A 22,866-nucleotide genomic window follows, 5' to 3' on the forward strand; every position below is an offset into this window, starting at 1 on the left:
GGACCCCCTCCCGGGCGAGGCGGCGGCAGGAGCAAAGCCCCGGCGGGACGGTGGGTCCCTGTCAGCTGGAACAGCGGGGACCTGAGATGAACGGTCCCCAGACCAAAGACCCTTAACGTCGGTCTCCTCACCTTTCTCCACAGTTGCCCGTGGCCCACAGACCCGCCGTACCTCCCTCACCCCTCAGCTACCGCCTCACTTCATAACTGGAAAAACTTCTGTCCCTGGGCAACTTCGCTTGCCCACCTCTGGAGGCCATCTGGTCCAACCCCCCTGTTCAAGCAGGTTACCTACAGCCAGGTGCCCAGGGCCATCACCAGATGGCTTTTGAGTGTCTCCAAGGCTGGAGACTCCACAACCTCTCTGAGCAACCTGTGCCAGCACTTGGCCATCCTCACAGTAAAAAAGCATTTCCCGATGTTCAGAGGGAACCTCCTGTGTTTCAAGTCTGTGCCCATTGCCTCTTGTCCTGGCACTGGGCACCACTGAGGATAGCCTGGCTCCATCTTCTTTGCACCCTCCCTTCAGGTGTTTATATACATTGATAAGATCCCCCTTGAGCCTTCTCTTCTCCAGGCTAAAACACAGTTCCAGCTCTCTAAGACTTTTCTCATATGTGAGATGCTCCGGTCCCTTAATTATCCTTCTGGCCCTTCGTTGGCCTCTCCCCAATATGTCCATGTCTCTCTTTCACTGGGGAGCCCAGCACTGGACACAGCACTCCATGTGTGGCCTCACCAGCGCCGAGTAGAGGGGAAGGATCATTTCCCTCAACCTGCTAGAAATACTTTGCCTAACACAGCCCAGGGCACCATCAGCCTTCGTTGTGACAAAGGCATATGGCTGGCTCATGTTCAATTTGGTGTCCACCATGACCTCCAGGTCCTTTCCTGGTGCCACACTGCTTTCCAGCTGGGTGGACCCCAGCATTTATTAGTGCATGAGATTGTTCCTCCCCAAGTGCTGCACTTTGAATGCCTTGTTGAAATTCATGAGGTTCCTGTCAGCCCATTTCTCCAGCTTGTCAAGGTCCCTCTGGATGGCAGCTTGACCCTCTGGTTTATCAGCCATTCCTCCCAGTTTTGTCATCAGCAAACTAGCTGGTGGTACACTCTGCCCCATCATCCAGATCATTAATGAAGATGATAAACCGGACCCACTATTGACCTCTGTGGTCACTGCTAGTTACTGGCTTCCAACTAGACTTTGTGCTACCACCCCCTGCGCCCGGCCATTCAGCTAGTTTTCAATCCACTGTCTACTCATCCAGCCCACACTTCAACAGCTTGTCTATGAGGCTGTTGTGGGACACAGTGCCAAAGGCCTTGCTGAAGTTCAGGTAGACAATATCCACTGCTCTCCCATCATCTACAAAGCCAGTCATTTTGTCGTAGAAACTTATCAAGTTGGTCAAGCATGACTTCCCCCCCCACACCCCCCTTGGGGAAGCCATGCTGACTACTCCTGATGATTTTCTTGTTGTTTGTGTTCCTGGAAATAGCTTCCAGGATTAGTTGCTCCATCACCTTCCCAGGGACAGAGGTGAGGCTGACTGGCCTGTAGTTCCCCAGGTCCTCCTACTTGCCCTTCTTAAAGAGTGACTTTTGCTTTCCTTCAGGTCTTTGGGCACTTCCAGTCACCATGATCAATCAAAGACTATTGAGAGTGGCCTTGCAATGACACTTGCCACTTCCCTCAGTGCTCATGGGGACTCTTTGAAGAGCGGACATCTGGCTCCTCTTCAACCTTGAGGCTGGTGAACATATTTTGTAGTTGTAAGTGCTTAGGGGGAGCAGGAGCCTTCCTCTTGGTGTCAAAACTTTTATCCTTCACCTTCTCCAGAGGGTGGTCACCTCCTCCAGGGGCGGTCATTGCCTGCTTCTCTACTTCAGTTGGGACTGGGGGCTCTTTGTGCTCTTTTGTCTCAGAAAAGATCCTATCTTTTTTCATCTTCTCTGAGGCCATTCAGCTGCCTCACTTCCTCCTGTAACTCCTCCACTTGGTGGCACAGCCCCTCCAAGAGAGCACACCTCCTGCAGGACAGAGGGCCATTTCTCCTGGCACCAGCCAGAAGTCGCAGGCGCTCCCTGCATTCTGGGGCTTGGCAGGCTGCATCTGCCCTCCGAAGCTGGGTCTGCATCGCAGCCTCTGCCCTAGCAGGGACAGCTGTGCCAACATCTGCTGGGGAAACTGTTCTGTGGGGTGTTACCACCATATCTGAGACTGTCACGGTGATACTAGTTCTACTGATACCCCCTTCCTTGTGCCCTTCTGTGCAAACTGCTGTGTCTGTAATAAAAAAAAAAAAAGAAAAAGATTGTCTAGTGCAGCAGTTCTTGGGTTTGTAGCTCTTAGGGCAGTTCTCTGTTTTGGTGGACAGCACAGCACAGAAACATGCTGAAAATCATTATTACAGCAACGAGGCCAACTGCTCCAATTACATTCAATTTCAAATTAAACACATCTTCAGTGGCCTCAGGGCATGACATTACAGTAAATGACTCAAGCAGGGTCTTTGTCAGACAGGTGTCCAAGAAATAAGGCTCAACAGGTCCTATAAGACCACGGCAGCTGAGGAGGAACGCCCGCCAGCTCCCTGCGCTGCAGCCTCCCCGCTTCCCTCTCGCCCACCTCCGGCCCCTGCCCCCTCAGAGGAGCTGTGCAGCTCCCGATCCAGCCCCAGGCAAATGTTCCAGAGACCTGCTCAAGCCCCAAACATCACAAATCTGCAAAACAGGGTATGACTCCAAGCCGAAGGACCTAAAAACACATCAGTCCTTCCTGTTGAGCTCATGTTTTCAAGCTTTCCTCAACAGCAGCAGCTAAGAGCCTTTTTCTTTGGTTTCAAACCAATTTTCTCTCATCGCATAACTCCAGGAGGGCAGGACATGCTAAAATCCAACATGGCAAGGTCTGATTGAGGAGACAGCCCCACTGTCATGGCTTCCCAAAGTGTCTTTGCACCAGGTCCCAGTGCTCCACATCTCCCCTGCAGCGTGCTCCTGAGATGACAGGACTTAGGTCTGAAGGTGATCAGGATTTTAAATTCAAACATTCTTATTCCTCAAATAAGTGTTCATTAAAAATATTCCAAAGCCTTTTTTTTTTTGTTTCCTGCAAGAATGGAACATTTGTTGTTGTTGAAGAGTGAATCTCCTGAAAAAAAATACTGATGGTATTTTTTTTCCGGCACAAACTTGCCAGTTTTCAACAACTAAAGAAAGGTACCGAAGACTGCTGAACTCTCTAGTGAATCAATCAGCCAACCGAGGGTACTCGGTGTTATCGATACCGACCTTCACAGCTCCTCCCAGGCCAACCCTGGCACACGTCACCCCTTGGTGCAGTTGTCTGCCTCTTTTTCCCAGTTCTTTCCTTCCATCATCTGCTCCCATGCAGCCGCTACCCTGAGCGTGACAAGGGCAGGTAACAGACTGGCTGCACCCGTTACCCAACGCGGCAAGGCAAAGCCGACAGGCTGCAACCAAATTATCCACTTTTGGCTTCTTTTGGCCCACATCCTTCCAGTGCTCTGAAAGTCCTTTTTATCCCAGAATCAATGCAGCCCCCGGCCCCCGCCGAGCAGGAAATGCAGCAGGAACTACCGAGCTGTCGCTTACCCATTAGATGAGATAAAAACACTTCAGTGCTCTCAGATTCTAGTCCAGGCATGGCATTTAATGAATGCTCTTGTCATTTTTCACTTTGCGGCTGGTAATTTGGCTGTCTTAGCATGCAGGTGGCTTACTACAAGTGGGTAACTAAAAGCCTTTCAGATCTCCTGGCCCTGCCACATCCAGCTCCCAAATCTTAGAAACCGAATCCAGTGTCTGAAACAGCCTAATCACATCAAAGAGAGCACAAAACCACCCTCACGTATTACATGGCCTCGAATCAGAAAGGAGGAAATCACACAGGCATGGCAGTGAGCACACTTTCTATGAGGCTCATGGTGCTCCCCGGATTTATTTTGGCATTATACATCAATCTTAGACTGAGCAACAAAGGGGGAGCATGAAAGGAAAAGATACATCTCAGGCAAGAAAATTAAATAAAATTAGTGGCAATATTGATCAGCCAGGTCAGCGCTGCCAGCGAAGCAGAAAACAACCAGCGGAGATGGGCAACGCCAGCTCTCTTTAAAAACAGCATGAACTTAAACCCAGCACAGCCCTCGTGTCTTCATTCTACGCTCCCTGGAATAGGTACGGCTGGCTTGGCTCTCCTCTGCGGTATCGACAGCTTTATAGTCAAAGGCTTGTCATTTCTCATTTGATCTCCTCCAGCTTCCCTACCTGGTGTATATTCTCCAACGATGTTCAGAGCACTGGTAAAACGGGCTTTACAATTGCACTAAATGCTTTTTTTCTATAGCTGCTTCAAAGCCGTTCAGAAGTTTTTCTGGGTATTACTATTATCTGTGCTTTTCTGTTCTTCCCCAAAATTGTTCAATTTCACAGTTACGTCTGTTAGGCAGAATCAGAAAGCAAACGTGTATTTCAGGCTGGCAAAACTGAAAATTCTTCTGCCATCTCCCCCTGTAAGTTACCGTAACAGCTTTTGCCTTCCAGAAACCCAGCCAGCTTTCCGATTTCAATTTAAGGGTCAGGTTTTGTTCCAAGATACTTGCAGACAAATACTACTGAGCTAAAGGGATGAGGTGATAGCTAAGGGAAAGAATTTGGTGCCTACAACTTGTTAATTAAAAAGAAATTAAACACAAAGTCTAATCTCAACAGAAATGTAACTTATTTTGAAACTCCAGTTAAAAAAAAAAAAGCAACACATTAACCTGAAACATGCTGGTGAGATGTTTTATTCTCCTAAATACAGCAAAACTGAATCCACCTACAAGGGTGAAAGTGATCTATTGCCCTTGCTCAGCAGAGCAAGAAGATAAACAATAAGCAAAACAAATAAGCAGTCAGATGTTAAGTTCTTGCAGTGTTAGAAAATGCAAATGTCACTGGTACCAGGAAAAAGGTTTAACCCTTCTTCCTTTGCACACTGACAATCATCCGGACAACAGAAGGTGATCTGTGCCCATTCTTATATCAAACGGGAAGAACTTGCTCCCAGACTCTCCGGTTAGGATCTCTGGCTCTTTGGGACAGAGACTGGGTGACACAGCAGGCTTGTGGCATGCCATGTGATTTAACCCCAGCTTCTATGAAGCTGCGCAGCCTTTTGGCATCTTGTCCCCCCATGAGAGGAAAGCTTGGGCATTCCCCTGCCCTGCCCCTCCTTCCTTAGCCACAAGGAAAGATTTAACCTCTCCCTTGTTCCAGCATACGTGAATTCACTTCAGAGCCTCCGACAAGCTTTATATAAGCTTATTTGCTGACTTAGCCTTTTTAATGCCGGGACACTGAGACATTTTGACTGTACCAGGCAGGGGTGGGTACCCGCTCTATTCTTGCATAGCCCAGGCACACAGCCATTCTCTGGGCAAAACACACATTTTCTGCTCTCATCCAAAATCCTGCTGGGGAAGACGTATAATAAACACTTCAAGAGGAGCAACTGGGAGCAATTAATGCCTTCCAGGATATGCTGTAATTAGAAGGGAACAGAATCTGCTCTATTTGGAGCCCAGGAACAGGAGCAAGATTTTCTGTATCACTTTTGAGCCTTTCTTCATTGGCTTCCTCCCCTTAGGGGAGGGCACGCCACCCACCTGGGACATGGTGCTGTTATCAGCCCTGCCCATTTCCCATCCCCGGCCGTAAGGTGCAGTGGAAGAGCAAGCCTGTTGTGCTTTACTTTTCCAGTTTTCATGTGCCCCTCCTGCCTCCCATCCCCGAAGCTTTACATTTCTGTCCTCGCTAAAGTGGAGTTGATTGCTGCATTAATAGCCATGCCATCCTCCTGCAGGAGGCTCCAACAGCAAACCTCAGTGGACTTCCAGAGGGCAGAGGAAAACAAAGCTATATTGAATTTGATTAAGGGGCCAGAGTAACCTTTAACAGAGCCACCCGGGTCAAGGAAGCAGACAGCTCTCCAGCTGAAAGCCCATGCAGGTTCCCTCATAGCCTAGGGGACTCATGAGCAACGGCAACCCAGTCACATCACTCTGATGGAGCTAGCGGGCAGAGGGATGGTCACAGCCTTCCACTTGCATGAGGAGTGACTGCTGAGCTCCCAGACAGAAAGGACTACATCTCTCACGTACAATCTCAATTTACATCATTTAAGCTGGGCTTCTGTACAGCACAGCTTGGAGAACGCCCTTATCTCTGCATTGAGCTCATCATCTGACATCCTAAACAGAGACCAAATGCTTTTCTGGAACGGATGGAAACTCTGCAGAAATGCAGAAAGATAGATGTCATGATGGCAGGGAAACCTCACACCTTCTGAAGCTTTTTACTGGGGCAGAAGCATAAGCAGGCTAAAGCCCAGTAGAGCCAGGAGGTTGGTCACAAGGTGCAGGAGGTTTGGTCTTAACTCTGCCTGGTTTAGAGATATGACCTGAGTCCGAATAAGTGATTGCCAAGCCCTCCCAATGCAGGATTTAAGGAACACACATCAGGGAGCTGAGCAAAATAACAGCCAGGAGAACAGGGTCCCCCCAGTACCCAAGGCAGGTGAGCAGGACAGCTCGGGGATAGCTGCCAGATTCACCCAGAAATCCAGATCCTCAGAGAACCTCATGGTGATGAAGCCAGTCCAACATCCAGTCAGGAAACCCATCCATAGGTCAGAATCAAGGTCTGCTGATGATAACCATGGTCAGACACCATCCAGTGATCACTTGGCAGCTCCATAGCAGTAGAAGACAGCCAAGGTCAGGAAGGCGGTCTAGGGGTCACAGTCCAAAACAATAGGGACTGTGACTAACCACAACAAACCAGCACTCCCAGCTCAGGCAGGTCCTGAGGCCCCCATGCCGAGCTTAAATAGAGCACTTGGGCCAGAGGTGCGAGTGGAGGCCCCAGGTGAGCCTGCTTAGGGCAATTAAGGCCTATTAGTACCCTCCAGGGCTCTGACAAAATAAATTTCTCTCCTTGCACAGTGATTTAAGAAGTTTGGGGGAGTTTTTACTTCTCAATAAGCAAAGTATCTTCACTGATAAGAATCTAGTGATGGTTTATACGTTTCCTTGCTAAACTGAAAATCCTAATGTTATCTGCAGAAAAACTTCTGGTTCTTTAATAGCTGGCTAACTGGGACGTGGGTATCTATCTTCAGAGCAGAGGGAGCAGCCTGTGTCTGAAGAGAGCTGGTGTCTGCTGGCTCTAAGGAGAGCCGTGCATTGGCTCATGAGGACTACTGGCATTTCCACATATGTGTTTCTATGCAGATTGATGGGACTAAAGCTCTTCATCACCTTTTACGCAGGGCAGTTACTTTCAGATCTCCTTGAGCACTAGATAACCCAGAGAAGAAACTTGGCACCTCCAGTAGGTTCCCCCCCCAGCTTGCCTTTAGAGGGAAGTGACTTGCAAGATGAGCAGAAATGGGCATGACCCCCTTCCAACGATTGTTTGCTCTGAAGATGCAGTGCTCAGTAGCGCCTCAAGGCTCCTCACAGACCTTTAGTTGTGGCCGATGAGTATGCTGGATGGCTGGAGTCATTGGCAGACCAGTACTCTGTGATAATGGAGACATTAAATCAGCAATGGCAGCAAGAACTGCATAATAGATGCAAAATACAGCAGAAGCCTGATCCAATTTTGGCTCTGCCTTGTTAAGTGGAAAAGTATTTTAGGAGATGGAAAAATACTAGGAAGTTCAGAGTGCATCCTCCCTGCAGCATGGCATGAGGGGAAGCTGTCTGCAGTGACTCATCTGTATCTGTAGATACACATCTGTAAACTTATTCCCATACTGTCTTCACAGCTCAGCGATCACATGCTGGAGTTTGGGTATTCAGGTCAGTTGAGGTCAACAAGGACAGAGCCATAGGCACCCAAAGTGGCCCTCCTGGTTGAACTGCAGCTAGTTGGCATCCTCTAGGACAGGAAGATGATACCATCCAACACAGCTCCTACATCTTGAGCACAGTTACACTGGGGAAGCTCTTGTCAACCAGTTTCCAGACAGCTCTTTAGTAAGCACACAGAAGATGGACAGAGGATGTTCCAGCCAAAGCCTGGCATGGGAGAAAGTGAAACACTGCTGGTCCAGAAGTGCTGCATATGCTAATTTTTCTAAGTGGCTTTGGCATTAATTTGAAGGGGAAAAAAAATGTATTACTGGAGGTAGAACTTCCCCTGCTCGAGGGGCATCTGCTATTTGACAAGCAGACTCAGAAACAGCCGTTAGCACACTGGATACAACCCAGGACCTGCAGGTGTAGTGTGTTGGTTTATGATCACAATAAAGGCAGAAGCTATCAAGACTGTAAACCCTGTCAGTAGGTAGGAAAGAGCTTGCGGGAAGGGGAGCGGGCTTGTCTCCCCCTTTTTCCCAAATCACATACCCTCACGTGTTAGCTGGTTCTCTGCAGGCACTGCTCACGTACCCCAAGCAGGCGTGTATGCACAGTTTGTGTGTGTGTGTATATATATGCTCTGTGCTGGGCTAAGGTCAAACAGCTTTTTATGAGATGCAGAGCGCCATGCTGTTCTCTCAGGAGTGTGCACACAGCATGTTCAAGTTAAACTGGATCTGGCCCATCATGCCCTTTTCAAATCAAGATGCTGTTCCAAGCCAGTCTCACCCAGTACTTGCCAACAGCCACAATCACAAGGGGGGAATGGCTGCTCGAAGGGACTCTGCCTGGCTTCACAAAGCCCTGTCTGCTCTGCAAGGAGCACCCTCATCATCTTCCATCTGAGCTCAGGCACGGCCTGTTGGGGACAAACCTCACCTCCCCAAGACTCTTGCTTTTGCCCCAGGTTGTCAGAGGCGCTGTGCGATGTTTGAATCACAGCAGCGAGAAGCCGAGTGCTCAAGCTCGGCTAAACTCAAGGTTGTCAGGGGAGCAACTCCTCGTTTCATGAGCGCGCGGCTTGGCTTGCTGATCTCCAGAGCCCTGCAGTAAAATCCTTGCTATGTTCAGCTGGAACATGGCCCCTGGCAAGGCAGACCCTGTTCTGTTTTCACCCCTGTCTGCAGCCCTGTCCAAACCAGACACCTGATGCTGTCAACAGCCAAAGCTTGCTCCAGGGAACCTGAAAAGCTCAGTGGCCGTGAGAGGAGGAACATGCCTTCAGACCGGCATTAACACTCCACTGAGCGGCTGATGCCAACATTAGCGAGGGCGCAGCTGCAAGAATTCATTGCTCTGCTGGATGCTGGCAACACAAGACGGGAGGGCATAACTGCCTTTGTAGCGAGGATTCGGGAGGAGGCAGACTGAGCAAAGTGGCAAATAAGTGACTCCAACAGTGGCATCTCTCTGTTGCCACTGCTTACACTGTGTGCCAAGTGAGGTGGGACCAGAGCATGGGAGGCAGGAGTGAGTTGTAGGACAAAACTGAAGAGTGACTGTCAACAGCTCTGTCCGGCAGCAGGGCAAGGAGCTGGGAAAATCAGGAGTCCCACTCCATTCCCGTGTATTCTCTCATGGTTTGCGGTGACGTGCTCGGCCACATATTCAACTCTGTGCAGGTAACTACAGGCATGGCAGAGACTTCACAAGGTTGCAAGTGTTCAGGAAGCATTTTGTATTTCTCCAGCGCAACACAAAGCCTCTTTCTCCTCCCGCACCCAACATTCACCCCACGACACACAAGTTCAGTTTGCTCGAAAAGCTTGTCGCATCCCTCGTCACTGCTGGTTTTGCTACCTCAGGGCCAGCACCTTCCCTGGCAAGGTATGTGGTTCCCACAAAGTTGGGCACAGCTTGCAAGTGCTGGCATGGCTCTCCCCAGGGATGGCTTCTGCCCATGGCCCCTGGCATTAGGAGGTGAGGTGCTAACAGCCCTGTGCCCAGCCCTGAGGAACCACGCTGGGCCTCACCACACGGTTCCAGGCACACGGCAGCTCTGCCGTCCCCAGCGCACACACATTCAGGGGGCAAAGGGCTAGCTCGGGCAGGGAAGGCATGCCAGGAAAGTGTCTCTATGCGCTGCCCGCAGAAAGCCCTGGTAGACAGAGACCCAGTGGGAAGGGAAAAAAACAGCCAAAACAGTTAAACAAATACACAGGAGGGAGCTGGCAGACAGAAAAGGCAACACGCGGAGCCAGTTTCAGGCTGAGAGTCATGTGCTAAGCCCCCAGCAGGGTTCAAGCACTGCTAGCTCCCGAGTAACAACCAGGCTGAGAGGACACACGCGCACGCGCATCACCATGACAAACCCCACAGTGTCGACAGCCAGGGACATGTCTGCTTGGCCAGCACAGAATTGCAGCAGCCAGCTTACAAATTTTCTCGAGCACAGGCAGGAGGAGGCTGGAGATGCCTTACGGTCCTGTAAATCTAGCCAGGCAAAGCACATTCACTGCAGACCTCAGCTACGTCTTGAAGAGGGTTTACTGCTTCTCCCAGACTGGAATCCAAGTGGCAGCCAAACCATGAGATCAAGGCTGTCTAACCCAAGAGTGGGAAAGGAAGGGAGGTGGGAGACACGTACTGTGGCAGGACAGTCTCAAGGTGATACAAACATTTACAGGAGAGAGTCCCACAGAGGGGTCAGTGATCCAATAAGCAGGCAAGACAGGGAAGGAGCCACTTCAGGCAGGCCCTTGGTGGGAAAGGCAGTGCTCGTGACACTCCTGTGGACAACCATGTCCTGGTATTTATCCACGGTGAAGACGTGCAATAGCTGACACCAGCACTGGCAGTTCCTAACCTGAAGAGCAAGCATGGGATGTGTTTGTACCCAACCCCAGTCCCACAAACTGCTGAGCAGCTGGTCCAGCATCCACGTTGCTCACTTACACTCTTCCTTCCCCACACAGCCGCAGGAGTTCCCAAAAGAGGAGGAAACACAGAAGTATTGAAAAACAAATGTATTCAAAATGTGCACAATAAGAAAATTGCATGTGAACACTGAGCCCATCCTGGCCTCCCTGAACACCTCCAGCTCGGGGCTCCTCCATTGCTACTCCCAAACCCAGCACCATGGGTACTCTTCACCATTAACAAATGGGTATGAGAAGGTATTCAGTTTAGATGCCAGTCCTTCGATCTAGCCATAAATTTACATCTGCCGCCAGCTGCACAGAGATAACGCTCAGTAAGGCAGGGGAAGCCCCTTCCCTAAGGCTTCTGGACACTGCCCCAGCATGTACTGCCCACACACATCACCGCTAATATTAGAAATAGTTATGTTTTATTTTGGTTCTCATCTTCCTCTGCTCCCCTCCCTCCCTTGCAGAAACCAAGCACAAGGTCAACCCATGTGGGCACCTGGGGAAATGTCAAGCGTCAGGCACAAAGGCCTGGAGCGGAGCGGCTGGCTGGTTCATGGAGTTGAAAGCAGTCTCAATTATCACCCAGCAGGCTGCACAGTCGCCAGAGATGGGAAAAGAGAATCCCTGAGGGTGCTCGCAATCCAAGGGGCATGGATAAGGCAGACAAATGCTTTTCGAATGTTCCCACTTGGTCTCTCCTGCAGATGAGCCCGTAACAACTGGTGACAAACAAACAGCAAACATGCCATCTATGTGGCCAGCAATTCTCTCCCTGTTGTGCTTAGCTACAAGGCAAAACAGTGAACGAAGTTGCTAAACAGACTTGGCTGGGCATTTAACTACTTAACTCTGTTCTATTTACAAGTTCTTCAGCAGCTCAGTGCTCCTTTAATCCATAAGGCACAAAGCAAGCAAGAGAACGTGCAGCTTAGTCCCACTGGATCGTGATCTCTGTATCATTCCTGGGAGGGATGCAAGATGCAGGTTTTGTCTCACAGGAGCACGTCGCAAACTCTGCTTCCAGCCTCAGAACTGCTGGACAATCAGCTTCCGCTTCACATCCCGGCTGAACCTGTTCATCTTGAACACTTCGCTGTCATAGAAGGCAGAGAGGTTGTGGATGTTGATCTGCCGAGCCTGGGAGGAGGAGGAGGGAGGGGAGAGGTAAATGTTTATTAAAAAAAAACAAAACAAAACACGTGGTTTTCCATAGCAAAGGCTGCATAAAATTTGACAGTCAGCAATCTCTGCTGTTCTCAGCAGGAAGTAACCAGAACTGCAGTAGCAGGGGAGACTGCAGGTCAGGAGGAAAGGAGCATCGGCAGAGCTGAGCTGAGCAAAGAGAGGATGCTGGCTCAGCATCTGCCTGCTCTCAGCTCATCCTTTTACTTCCAGTACAGCTAGAATGTAACCACTATCCAAAAGCCCCTGATATCTCACCCAGCGGGAGACAGTTTTGCAGGAGACCTCTGACTGGGGGTGGTCTCACCGGCAGCACCAAGCTGGTGGCTCTGGAAGTAGTTAATCTGCACATTTGAGGCAAAGAGCAGAAAAGCAGCAACCCAGGAATCAAATACTGCTTTAGTGCCAAGCAAGGTCAATACTTTGCACAGGCAGAGCCAGGAATGCAGGATGAGGATGCATTAAGGAGGAGGAGGGTGAGCCTCAGGAGGGATTGGGAAAGTTCATACAAATAAAGATTTTTCAGCTCATTCCTTCTTCAAATGCAGGTGCCAGGGAACTTGTGTCCTCATTCACTTGCAAAGCACCAGCCGTATCACAGGACTTACCACTCCATCCTCAAAGCTTTATGGGGTTGCACGAGAACTGAGGGGGAAGAATTTGGCACTCCCAGAGAGGAGCAGAGAGAGATGAGACAGCCTTGATTCTGGGCTAAATTAACACCAGGTTTTTTTCTGGTACCATAACTCAGGAAGGGAAGTTACAAGTCTGAGAGCACCTCTGGTTCTGAGGCTGCAGAGAGACAGCAGGAACCAACCCCAGAGAAAGCTTGTTACGACAAGCCCATACCTTATCCACCAGGTCCTTCTCTGGGACTTCTATGGTGTCTTGCTGGGCCCCATAGCGGTTTCTCTGGTACATCACCTGCTCTGCAACCAGCTGCTTCAGGATGAACAGCAGCAGCTCGTTGTTGTCTCGCTTGAAAGAAAGGTAGCGGGAGAACGTCTGGGAGGGAAGGATGAGATAAGCCAAGAGGGTCAGGAACCGTGTGATGCGCTGCAGGTCTCCCGTGCCCAACACCAACCAACCCCCTCCTCCCACAGAACACAAGGGGAACTAAATGACACCACTGCCACCCGCACCCTTAGTGTCTCTTAAGGGACTTCGGCCTTGCCAAGCTGCCACCTGCACATGCAGTTAAAACACAGCCCTGTGACAGCAATGCGCTCCTCTGTCAGCTGCTCTTACACCCATTAAAAATCTCAGGAGGGGCCCTGGAGCCTCTCGGGGGCTGGCAGTGCACTGCTGTGGAGGTGAGCTGCCCGTGTGGGAAGCAGCCATGGGAGGACTGGCCCTGGGGAAGGTATAGAACAGCCTTCCTTATACCAGACTGTCCTGCCCCCCCGGCAACAGACACTCACACTTGGCTGGCTGTTTGCAGCCAAAGAGAGAGGCCACGAGTCATCCAGACTGAGGGCAGACACTCGGAGTGGATAAATGCCAGAGTGGCCAGCCAAGAGCCATTCGGAGCCAGCCCCTGCCACGCAGAGAAAAGGGCAGACTGCACTAAACCCCAGTGAGTGCTGCCCTGTGGCTAACTGTCCCCTGAGCAGCCCTAGGAAAAAACGCGAAGAAACTAACTGCCTGCTTGGGCTCCATCACCTGGCAGCAGCAGCAGTGGGAATCCTGTGCCAAAATAGCAGGGATGGTGTCAAAAAAGAAGAGAGATGCGGCAGTGCTTTTGATACAAAGGCTCAGGGCACACTTCCTTCTCAGCCCCAACAAAAACATTGCTCCACCACAGACTAACGAAGGGCAGTCATGTAGCAGTGCCCTCAGACTGACAGTACTCCATTTACACAGGTTCAGTGCCCGACTCTGCAGGACAGAGCCCTGCAGAGCATGGAAGAGTGTCTTCCCACAGCCAGGGCAGCTCAAGGGCTGCAATCGAACCCACAGGGTCTGGGGTGCAGCTACAGCCCTTGGCTCAGCTGGTGCCCACCTTGCGCATGCTCCTCATGACGCTGAACTTCTGCGTGTCAATGAAGCTCTCCAGCATCACCCGGATAGCCATGTTGACGTCATCTTCCACCACATAGTCCCGCAGGTGCATGCGGGCGTGAGCCTCGGCCATCCGGATCATGGACTCAATGTGACGCACTGTGATGGGGATGCTGCCGGTTGCCTAAGGGGGGAGAAGAGGAGGCAAATCCTTACTGAAGGATAAAAGACATAGGGCAAGACAGGTGGCTTCTGGCCCAGGACCTACTTCACTCTGGAGGCAGCTGCTCCTGGACCTGAGAACTGTCTCAGGCTAAGGAGGCTCTGCCACCTGCTGGCACGCTCTGCACAGAGCGGTACAGGCTCCCCTGTTCAACATTTTAATTCAGCGGGGTGCAAGGGGATGCTACGTGGGGTCCCTTCTTTGCCAACGTTCAGTGCCTTTCCAGGAACAGCAATCCTGTTTCCCCCAGCAACTTTTAGAAGGAGTTAAAGAAACAAAAAGCCAGTTAAAAAAGAAGAGTTAGAGTTTTCCCAAGCTCCAAAAATCTCCCTCTGACATCAAAAAATTCCTCTTCCACTTGGAGAGCATGAAAATGAGCCTGAAAGATCCCATGAACAAAAGAGAAGGGCACTTCTACACAGAACAGCTCCCTGTAATGTACCAGGTGCATATGGGTCTGGGTGAATGCAAACATCTCCTGTGGGCCTGCCAGAATGGGTGACAGTAAGAAGACTTTGCCATGACAGGCACTAGTACATGTGTCCAGTCCGTCAAGTCCACAGATCACCAACAGGCAAGACTGCATTTAGATGAAGGATCATCTGTTCAGCAGACACTGCAGGATCTGCCTGTCTCTCACAAAACAGTGGCACAGACTCTTGTGACAGGAATGGCAAGAATGTGTCAACATATGCTGGAGCAGTCTCAGGCTGATTTGCAGTCTAGATACATCCTTCTTCCCCCCTTTCCTCAGTATTCTCACCATAGACTCTTTCCTGAGGTCACTATACATCCGGGCCACCTTGTCCTGGTCCATCTGGTTGAGTTTGGGGTGGACTTTGTCTTTGGCATAGATGATGTATTTCCTCAGGATCTCCTGGGGAATAGGTTCAACCCCGTATGTGTTGGGAAGAATGACCTCATTGGCATCCCCATTCACTGTCTCCTTGCTACCCGGGTGGTGCTTGACATGGCTGCCAACAACGAACCGGGCAAGCATTTCATCCTACAAGAGAGCAGTGGAACAGACACCGAAGACACTCACTGGATAGGAAAACTCAGTGGGCAACTGCAGCTGAGCATCCCAGCAGCAGCATCATAAACCCAGCACAACCTCAGACTCATAGCATGGCTTGTACCTGCACAGGGTCCACTGTGTCTCTCACCACGCACAGGATATCGAATCGAGAGATGATGGGTTCTGTCAGGTCTACGTTCTCCGAGAAAGTTAACGATGGGTCATATCGCCCACCTAGATCATAGAGGCAAACCTCAAAGTCAAACACAGGCTCCAGGGATGAAGCTTTGAAGCAAGCATAGACCTCCTACACAGAGAGACTTTATTGAGCAGGACTCATGCTGGAGGTCTGAGATGGTCCTCTGGTCTCTCAGCACTTACCTATGGGATTAGCAGCAGCGATAACGGTGCAGCGGGCTTGCAAGGATGTGACAATGCCTGCTTTGGAGATGGAAATGCTTTGCTGCTCCATGGCTTCGTGGATGCTGGTCCTATCTTGATCATTCATCTATAAACAAGCAAGAATGACTTAAACTGCATCTATGTCTATACGTATCGCACAACACACCAAGGGGAATCAGCTCCTGATGCTCTGAAAAAGTAGCAAACTGCACTATGGACCAGTAAGGGCCTAAGCAAACTGCAGGAGTCTCAGTCAGCTGGGAGATGGCACCATGAGTTACAGTGTCTCCTCATCGCAGAGGTTACAGCCAGTCCCTGCAGAGCTAATCCTTCCCACAGAGACGAAACCAGGCCTCACCTTGTCAAATTCGTCGATCAGACAGACACCTCTGTCAGCCAGCACCAGGGCTCCTGCCTCTAAAGTCCACTCCTTGCTGACTGGGTGCCTCTGGACATAGGCTGTAAGACCTACAGCAGAAGCACCCTGGCCAGTGGTGAAGATTGCTCTGCTAGACGCCTTCTCTATGTATTTAAGAAACTGTGATTTTGCAGTACCAGGATCTCCGCACAGAAGCACATTGATGTCACCACGGACTTTGTGTTTGCCACCTACAATAGTAATGGGAGAGACATCTTGGCATTTGAGTGCATAGCTTGATAGCAACCCTGCCCTGAACACCACAAAGCTGAAGGGAAGGCAAGGAGCAGGAGGGAAACCACTTTACAGGGAAGTTGAGGGAAAAAGAAAATCAGCTTTGGAGGTGGTCACGTGTAAAACAGCACTTCTAACCTTGCTGAACACATCCTTCTAAAAAGGAGATAGTAACAAATCAAGACACCAAAAGGTCAAACCTCTGAAGGAGCATCAAACACGACCTCCTAGAGGAGGAGGGATAAAAGCTTGCCCAGGTTTGCAGCAGGAGCTGTTTTCAGTCTTAGCGTTTCTACTGTCACACCAGAGTTTTCAGTGTGATAAAAGCAGCCACTTCCATCACAGATATCCCTCAGTCTGTTACCTCGTCTGTCACCAAGACACACAGACAGCTCTAACCACTCTCACTGCCACAGCGCAGACAAAACCAGATCCATTTGCTTTCAGCTGACTGAAGCATCAAGTGACAGAAATGACACCCACCTGGGTTTTTGGGCTCTCCACCGAAGAGAGCTAAAGCCAAGCCCCTCTTGATATCTTCATGCCCGTAAATAGATGGGGCAATGCTGGCAAAAATCTGAAAGGAAAACCAGAGAAGTTGCCCAGTGAATACCATTTTCAAGTCTGGACAGAATTTGGCACGACTATCAGCAAGGGGCTGTATCTATGGTTATCCTTAGAATACTGCTGTCACTGGAGAGTCTTTTATTTTCCACGGTGAGGGGACTTTTTCAAAGGTTAACCACCCACCCAGAGTCCCCTAAAGGTGATTCACAAAAATAGTGCTGTTGGGGCACAGCAGATTGTGTAGTCTGGCACTGGAAGCTGCTGTCACTGCCTCCACACTCCTGTGGTACAGAACGCACACCACAGTGGCTGTTATCAGCCGTTGCAAAGTGGGAGACCTTGATTTGAGACTTACTCACTGCACCCGATAGTAGTTGGATGGGCTATACCGCACATGAATTTTCACCATGGTCAATTATGAACAACCAGCTTATTTTCTCAAGGATAGTCCGATAGTAGCCTGATGCTAGAGACTACTGATGTTAAAACAGTCCTGGCTCAACCGAAGCTCCTCCACCCACTGGGAACAGCAGTCAATATCAAAAGAGCATGACCAAGGCAGCAGAGTGAAGTCCCCCTATTACAGAGCTTAAACTTGACCCAAGCAAGGTTGAACATGCACCAATCCAGGAGCTTCATTCTTTCAAGTACTGGATTCAGGTATTAGCATGCAGAGAGAAGCAAAGCTAAGATCTCTACCACAGCTTAAGCTGAGTAACAACATCCCCTTGCAGGGATTGGAGATGCAAGCATTGGCCCCTCAGAACACTTCCCCCACTTTGCTTTTAAGATATGGGGGGAGAAAACAATGATCAGATATAGGCAGTGTCTGAGTGTCTCAGTATCTCTCTTCCAGCCCTGTTGTGATGTAGAAGGCTCAGAGAAGGAAAGGGAGAAACGGAAAATCTGACACCCAAAAGTACAAGCAAAGTTTCTTATTTACTTCCCTCCTATAACTCACTCTCATCAACAGCTGTCTGAGAGCTACAGAAGCCTATGGAGAAGGAACTGGAATTTCTAAGAGTTTCTTTAACCACTGTTTAGCCAGCTGACACCTTTCATCACTTTCTGATCCAGCTGCCAGGTGACGGCAAGCTATCAACAGGAAAAGAAGGGATGTTTGAGGCTGACTCACCTTCTCCCCAATTTGCTCATCCTTGGACAGACCCACAATCACTTTCACATCTTCATCAGTCAGTTCTCCAACAGCCAGCTTGTTGTCCTTCTTGGCAATGTGGTTGGCCAGGATCACAGTTGCGAATACTGGGAACCCGTTGGCAGTGTTCAAGGAGCCGTCATAGTTGTTGTGGTAGATCCCTGTTAGCTCCTGGGAACCAGGAGATGGTATGTCAGTGCCTGCACAGTACAAAACAGCCCCCTCTCCATTTTACCACTCTCAAAAGTAGCTGCCTAAATACACATGATGGCAATCCCTCCCCAAAGGTGTTCCCACAATGTCACTGTCAAGAGTTCACAAACGCTCTGTGCTCACCCCATACTTGAGTTCAACAACATACTCACAATCTCATCCCCTGGCTTGCAGCTGTCAACCAGATCAGCAAGGAGAATGGCATCCTTGGAGCGGGGCAGCCTGCCGGCAGCTACCTTCCCAGGGCTCTCCTGGATTTTGATGCGCTGATAGTTCTGATAGACTGTCTGCAGCAACAAAATAAAAGTTACCCAGCAAGTCTGGGAGGCATCAGCATAGCCAACGCTTTTCAAAGGCACCTCACCAGAGAAGGTCCATTCAAAGATTTACTATACTTTGGTTAGAAAACCATGGGCGTAGCAGGATGGAGGTTGTGAGGAGCAATTCCAGGATGTGACAGGCAACAATGGGGACAGGAAAGCACTTTGCCACATCTCACCACTGTGTTTCAGCCACCACAGTGCTTGTCCACCCAAATACTGGACCGGTTCCTAGGAGGAGGATGCTCCACTTGTGATGGTTAAAGATAACAAAGCAAAGAATAAAAGTCAGAAGCTCCACATCTGTGATTTTGCTACTGTCCTATAGTTCCCTTAGCTGGCAGATAATGAAATATTGAGCTAACATGGGAAAGAGGAGAGCGGGACAGTCTGTCTGCTTTTCCACAATATGGATAGGTAACTGTACCACAGAGATGACTGTGGCAAAAGATCCAGCCCAAACGCTTACGATGAGGCAGTAAATTACTTTTGGCTGCTAAATTGGGCAGATTCAGGTCAAGAGCTCAAACAGCCAAGATCTGTCTTCACAGACCCCTGGATATAGCAGTAGACTCTTCTCCCAGCACCAAGCCTGTTCAAAGGGTGGGAGGCAAGGCAGGGCTGGGAGGAGCAGGCGGTGTAGCAGCCTGGGCAAGACAAACAGACAGCCCCATCCAGGCAAGCACATCTCTTACCTCTTCCATGTTGATTTCAAAGGGGCCAAGTGACTGACACTCTGGACAGGAACCGGGTTTCACCTCCTGGTTCTGGGACTGGAAAAAGGGTCCCAGGATGAAGCTACACTTGCTGCAGTTGTATTTGACCATGCTGAGCTGAGGCAGGACCCCTGTGCAACTCGTCACCACGCCGCTGGTCCGAATTAACTGATTCAAGTGCAGTTGCCTGAGGAAAGACAAGAGAGATGCTGGATGCCTGCAGGGCACAGAAGGCAGAACATGCTACAGAAATATTCTCGCTATAAAACTCCCAAAGGCCCAGTAAGAAATAGTTACCAGTAGTTTTCTCGCAGGGTTTGTGTTTTACCTTTGGGGACATTGGAAGTTCATATTTAATCTGACTTTGTTTCTGTAATAAGCTCAGTCATCCTGTTGGACTTACCCAGAGCTTTAGCTTGCAGACTAGTTCTGCTGAGCACCCCAAAGCCTGCTGCAGGTCCCACACCCACTGCGGGTAATTCTGCTACTTACCTGAGCGACCGCAACTCTTCCACCAGAGGGAGGTGGGAGATACGGACATGGATCTCCTGAGCAATACGATCATATTTGGGGTACATGGCCAACACCACTTCCTTGGCTGCTTCATCAAAGATCTTCAGCATTTCTGCCGGTGCCTCAGGCAGAAAGTAGGCAAGGACATGTTCCTGGGCTGCCAGATCCTCATAGTTCACCACCAGACTCTCTCTGTTCTCTTAAGAAAAAGAGGGGGTGAATTGTATTTTCAACCTGCTCACTCCTCAAGGAGTCTGCAAACAGAGCCAGAAGACAAGCCTGTATCCTGCAGTTTGCAGATGTCCGCACCTTCCCTGAAAAAGGTTTAGAGGTCAACAATTCAAAAATGGGCGGAAAACTCTTTTTAATTTATTTCTCTAGACAAATTCTGCATCAGTACCAAATTTGTGATCGTTCCTCTCCAGTTCCGCACAGATACTTCCCAGGCTCAGTGCTCCTGAGACTCAAAAGCCTGACCCAACACACAACTCTCTCACAGACCTCCAGGAAACAGAAGTTAATAGGAGAGACAGCTATGCTGAATGGCTGGCAAAAAAACCTCCTGTGTCTTGTGTTCCTGGAAAGGGACAAGACAAATGCCTTTTATTTCCTAGCTGTGTAACACTGACCCTGATCTACTACTCAAGCTTCTGGAGCTTCTGCCTCAATATAAAGAAGAAAAAAAGAACAACTGCAGTTACATAAGCTGTTCCTAGATGTGACAATTTCTGCTTTTAAAATTTATCAATGACAACCTTAATGATTCCTTCTTCTGGCAGTGCCTAGTCAGAATACAAGGCTGCAACACTGACACGGTTTTCAAAGTCACAGGGTCTATTTGTCTTCCCTCGCTGGATAATCCAGTTTCCAGTGTGAGAAAGTAACCGGCACAGACAGCAAGCAATTGTTGTCTCGTTCAGATCGCAAGTTTGCAGACCACTGTCTGCTGCCCCACATAGTCTTTTGCTAGCATTTCTATGATATGAATATTAATGAGTAGCAGACGCCAGGGGCCTTCTAATTAGTCAGCCAGAATCAAAGAAGATAGTAGACATGTTTCCGTTATTCATTTATGTCCATCAGCATCTGAGTTTCTTAAAGTGCTGACTCAATGTCTGAGACAAACAGGGAAGGCAGAAAAAAACCCACCTAGGGACTGGATCACTGCAAAGTACCATGACCCACATAAAGAGCAGAGAGCCTCTAATCACCCAGCCCTACCTTTGCACATGTCACTGATCCTCTCCTTGAAGACATTGTGCCCATGGTCATCCACATGGGTCTTCAAGAAGTTCTTGAAGCGGTGGTAGATCTCAAGCCGGGGAGCTGCCATGGAAACCCACTCCCTCACCGAATGCCCTTTCATGTCTTCCAGATTCTCAATGCTCTCAATCATGTCTTCATCTTCCTCTTCCATGCCGTCGGCAGCCCGTTCCGCCAGCCGCCTCTTCCGTGAAGGACGGTCTTCATCTTCATCGTCACTATCTAATGGTTGGGAGGAAAAAATGTTGAAGAGTTGGGATTCCCATTCCCATTCTTTGGATTAGTCATGGTTGGATTGCACAGGCTGTAGAAACAAAGAGGTCAGAGCCTGGGATACAAACCAAGAACCATCCCAGGCCCAGCCTAAATCCAGTTCTAGCCTGGTTCCTACATCTTCCACAACATAGCCAAATATTCTACGGAGGTGAATAAGAAGATTTGTATGAAACAGCACGCAGTCGTGTCCATTAACGCACTGAGGGAGGAAGGCCAAGGAATGGGCTTCCAAGTGCATCAAAGGCCCTCCCATCCAGCCCACAAAGATCTCTGTAGGAACACCAACACCAACAAACTCCACAGCATAAGCTCAATAGAATCCCAAACCCTTGATACAGGCCCAGGATCCTGATTTTGTTTCAGCTGCAAACACGTAAGCAGAACACACCAAACGAGCTCCTACGAAGCCCAAATCAAAGGGATCACACGCTGGGGAGTCCAGCCAAGGTCACAGCCAGAGATTTCACTAAGAGCCCAAATACACTGCAGCTCCAGGGTCCTCCCTGCTACTCTGAGGGCGAGAGCCCAGCTTCCCCACAAGGGCCGGCTTACAGTCAGCCACATGGGGATCAGCAGCCCACTTGGCACAGCTCATCTGCACCTACCGTAAAGAAGCCCCCTCCTCATGCGGCCCATGCCCTGCTCCAGTTCACGGTCTCGCTGCCTCATTTCTCGCTCTGCGGCTTCCCGCTGGCTGGCAGTCAGCTCCTCCACATCTTCATCGTCCAAGGCCAGGCCCTCTGCTTCATAGACGTCCAGCTCAGGGATGGGGCGGTAGTCCCTAGCACACACACATAGCACTGAATCAGGCCAGGCTCCAGAAAGCATTTCTCCAGCCCTTCTCTGCCTGCTGCTGGGTAGGTGTCAGGACAGTTGTTCTGCAGCAAGACTGAACATGTCGAGCAGGAAGGCGCTTCACAGCAGAAGATGCCCTGCAGGACCAAGGGCTCCAGCACCATGGTTGTGAATGCCAGCATTCAAGCCTTTGTATTGTAAAGTTCACCAGCTTGCCGGCAGGCCTGGCTGAGTAAACATTAAAATTTACACCTGCAGGAGTAAGGAGCTGGGCTGTATGTACATCACACATCCAGGGAGATCCTGGTTTACCCACACCAGGTCATGATGGCACTTTGCTCCCAGCTGGCAATCTGCTCAGCTCTTCCAGCACTCAAATGACATCATGCCCTCACCTTTCTCCACTGTCCAGCAGGTCTTCACCCCCCTCACCCCCACTACCAGCACAGCAGAGAGACCCCCATCATGGCCGAGAACCCCCATGTCGCTGGCCGCACTGTCACCCTGTTAGCAAACCCCATCCCCAGACACACACCCCCCCAGAAGCTGGCTCCCACCGGTTTCCTTACCTTTCCATCCCTTCCCCGATGAGCTCTTCTCCTTCTTCCTCCTCTTCGGGGAGCCCCTCGGTCCCCAGGAGCCCTTCGGACTCATCCTCGAAGGGGGGGAGGTCCCGGCCGGGGCTGGACGTGAAGGCATCGCCCCGTCGGGAGCTACGCACGGGGCTGGTGGCCACCGCCTGTGACTCGGAGGAGTCCTGCCA

At 50.1% G+C, this 22,866-nt stretch overlaps 1 protein-coding gene across 1 annotated transcript in view; it reads right to left on the minus strand.

Annotated features, from left to right (window-relative positions):
- Positions 1 to 10,887: 10,887 nt before the first annotated feature.
- The window catches only part of MCM2 (minichromosome maintenance complex component 2), an 18,364-nt gene continuing 6,385 nt past the window's right edge, over positions 10,888 to 22,866 (minus strand). The window contains exons 3-17 of the mRNA XM_009889886.1: positions 22,673 to 22,860; positions 21,914 to 22,089; positions 20,991 to 21,254; positions 19,749 to 19,968; positions 19,236 to 19,443; positions 18,373 to 18,507; positions 17,987 to 18,178; positions 16,768 to 16,861; positions 15,991 to 16,241; positions 15,612 to 15,738; positions 15,352 to 15,464; positions 14,976 to 15,218; positions 13,991 to 14,173; positions 12,838 to 12,993; positions 10,888 to 11,943 (exon numbers count right to left, since the gene is read on the minus strand). Of these exons, the coding sequence (XP_009888188.1) occupies positions 11,833 to 11,943; positions 12,838 to 12,993; positions 13,991 to 14,173; positions 14,976 to 15,218; positions 15,352 to 15,464; positions 15,612 to 15,738; positions 15,991 to 16,241; positions 16,768 to 16,861; positions 17,987 to 18,178; positions 18,373 to 18,507; positions 19,236 to 19,443; positions 19,749 to 19,968; positions 20,991 to 21,254; positions 21,914 to 22,089; positions 22,673 to 22,860 (2,661 nt within the window). The 3' untranslated portion in view covers positions 10,888 to 11,832. The remainder of the gene's footprint in view (positions 11,944 to 12,837; positions 12,994 to 13,990; positions 14,174 to 14,975; positions 15,219 to 15,351; positions 15,465 to 15,611; positions 15,739 to 15,990; positions 16,242 to 16,767; positions 16,862 to 17,986; positions 18,179 to 18,372; positions 18,508 to 19,235; positions 19,444 to 19,748; positions 19,969 to 20,990; positions 21,255 to 21,913; positions 22,090 to 22,672; positions 22,861 to 22,866) is intronic.

This window comes from Charadrius vociferus, unplaced genomic scaffold (genome assembly GCF_000708025.1).
Source record: "Charadrius vociferus isolate BGI_N301 unplaced genomic scaffold, ASM70802v2 scaffold257, whole genome shotgun sequence".
Classification (NCBI taxonomy): domain Eukaryota; kingdom Metazoa; phylum Chordata; class Aves; order Charadriiformes; family Charadriidae; genus Charadrius; species Charadrius vociferus.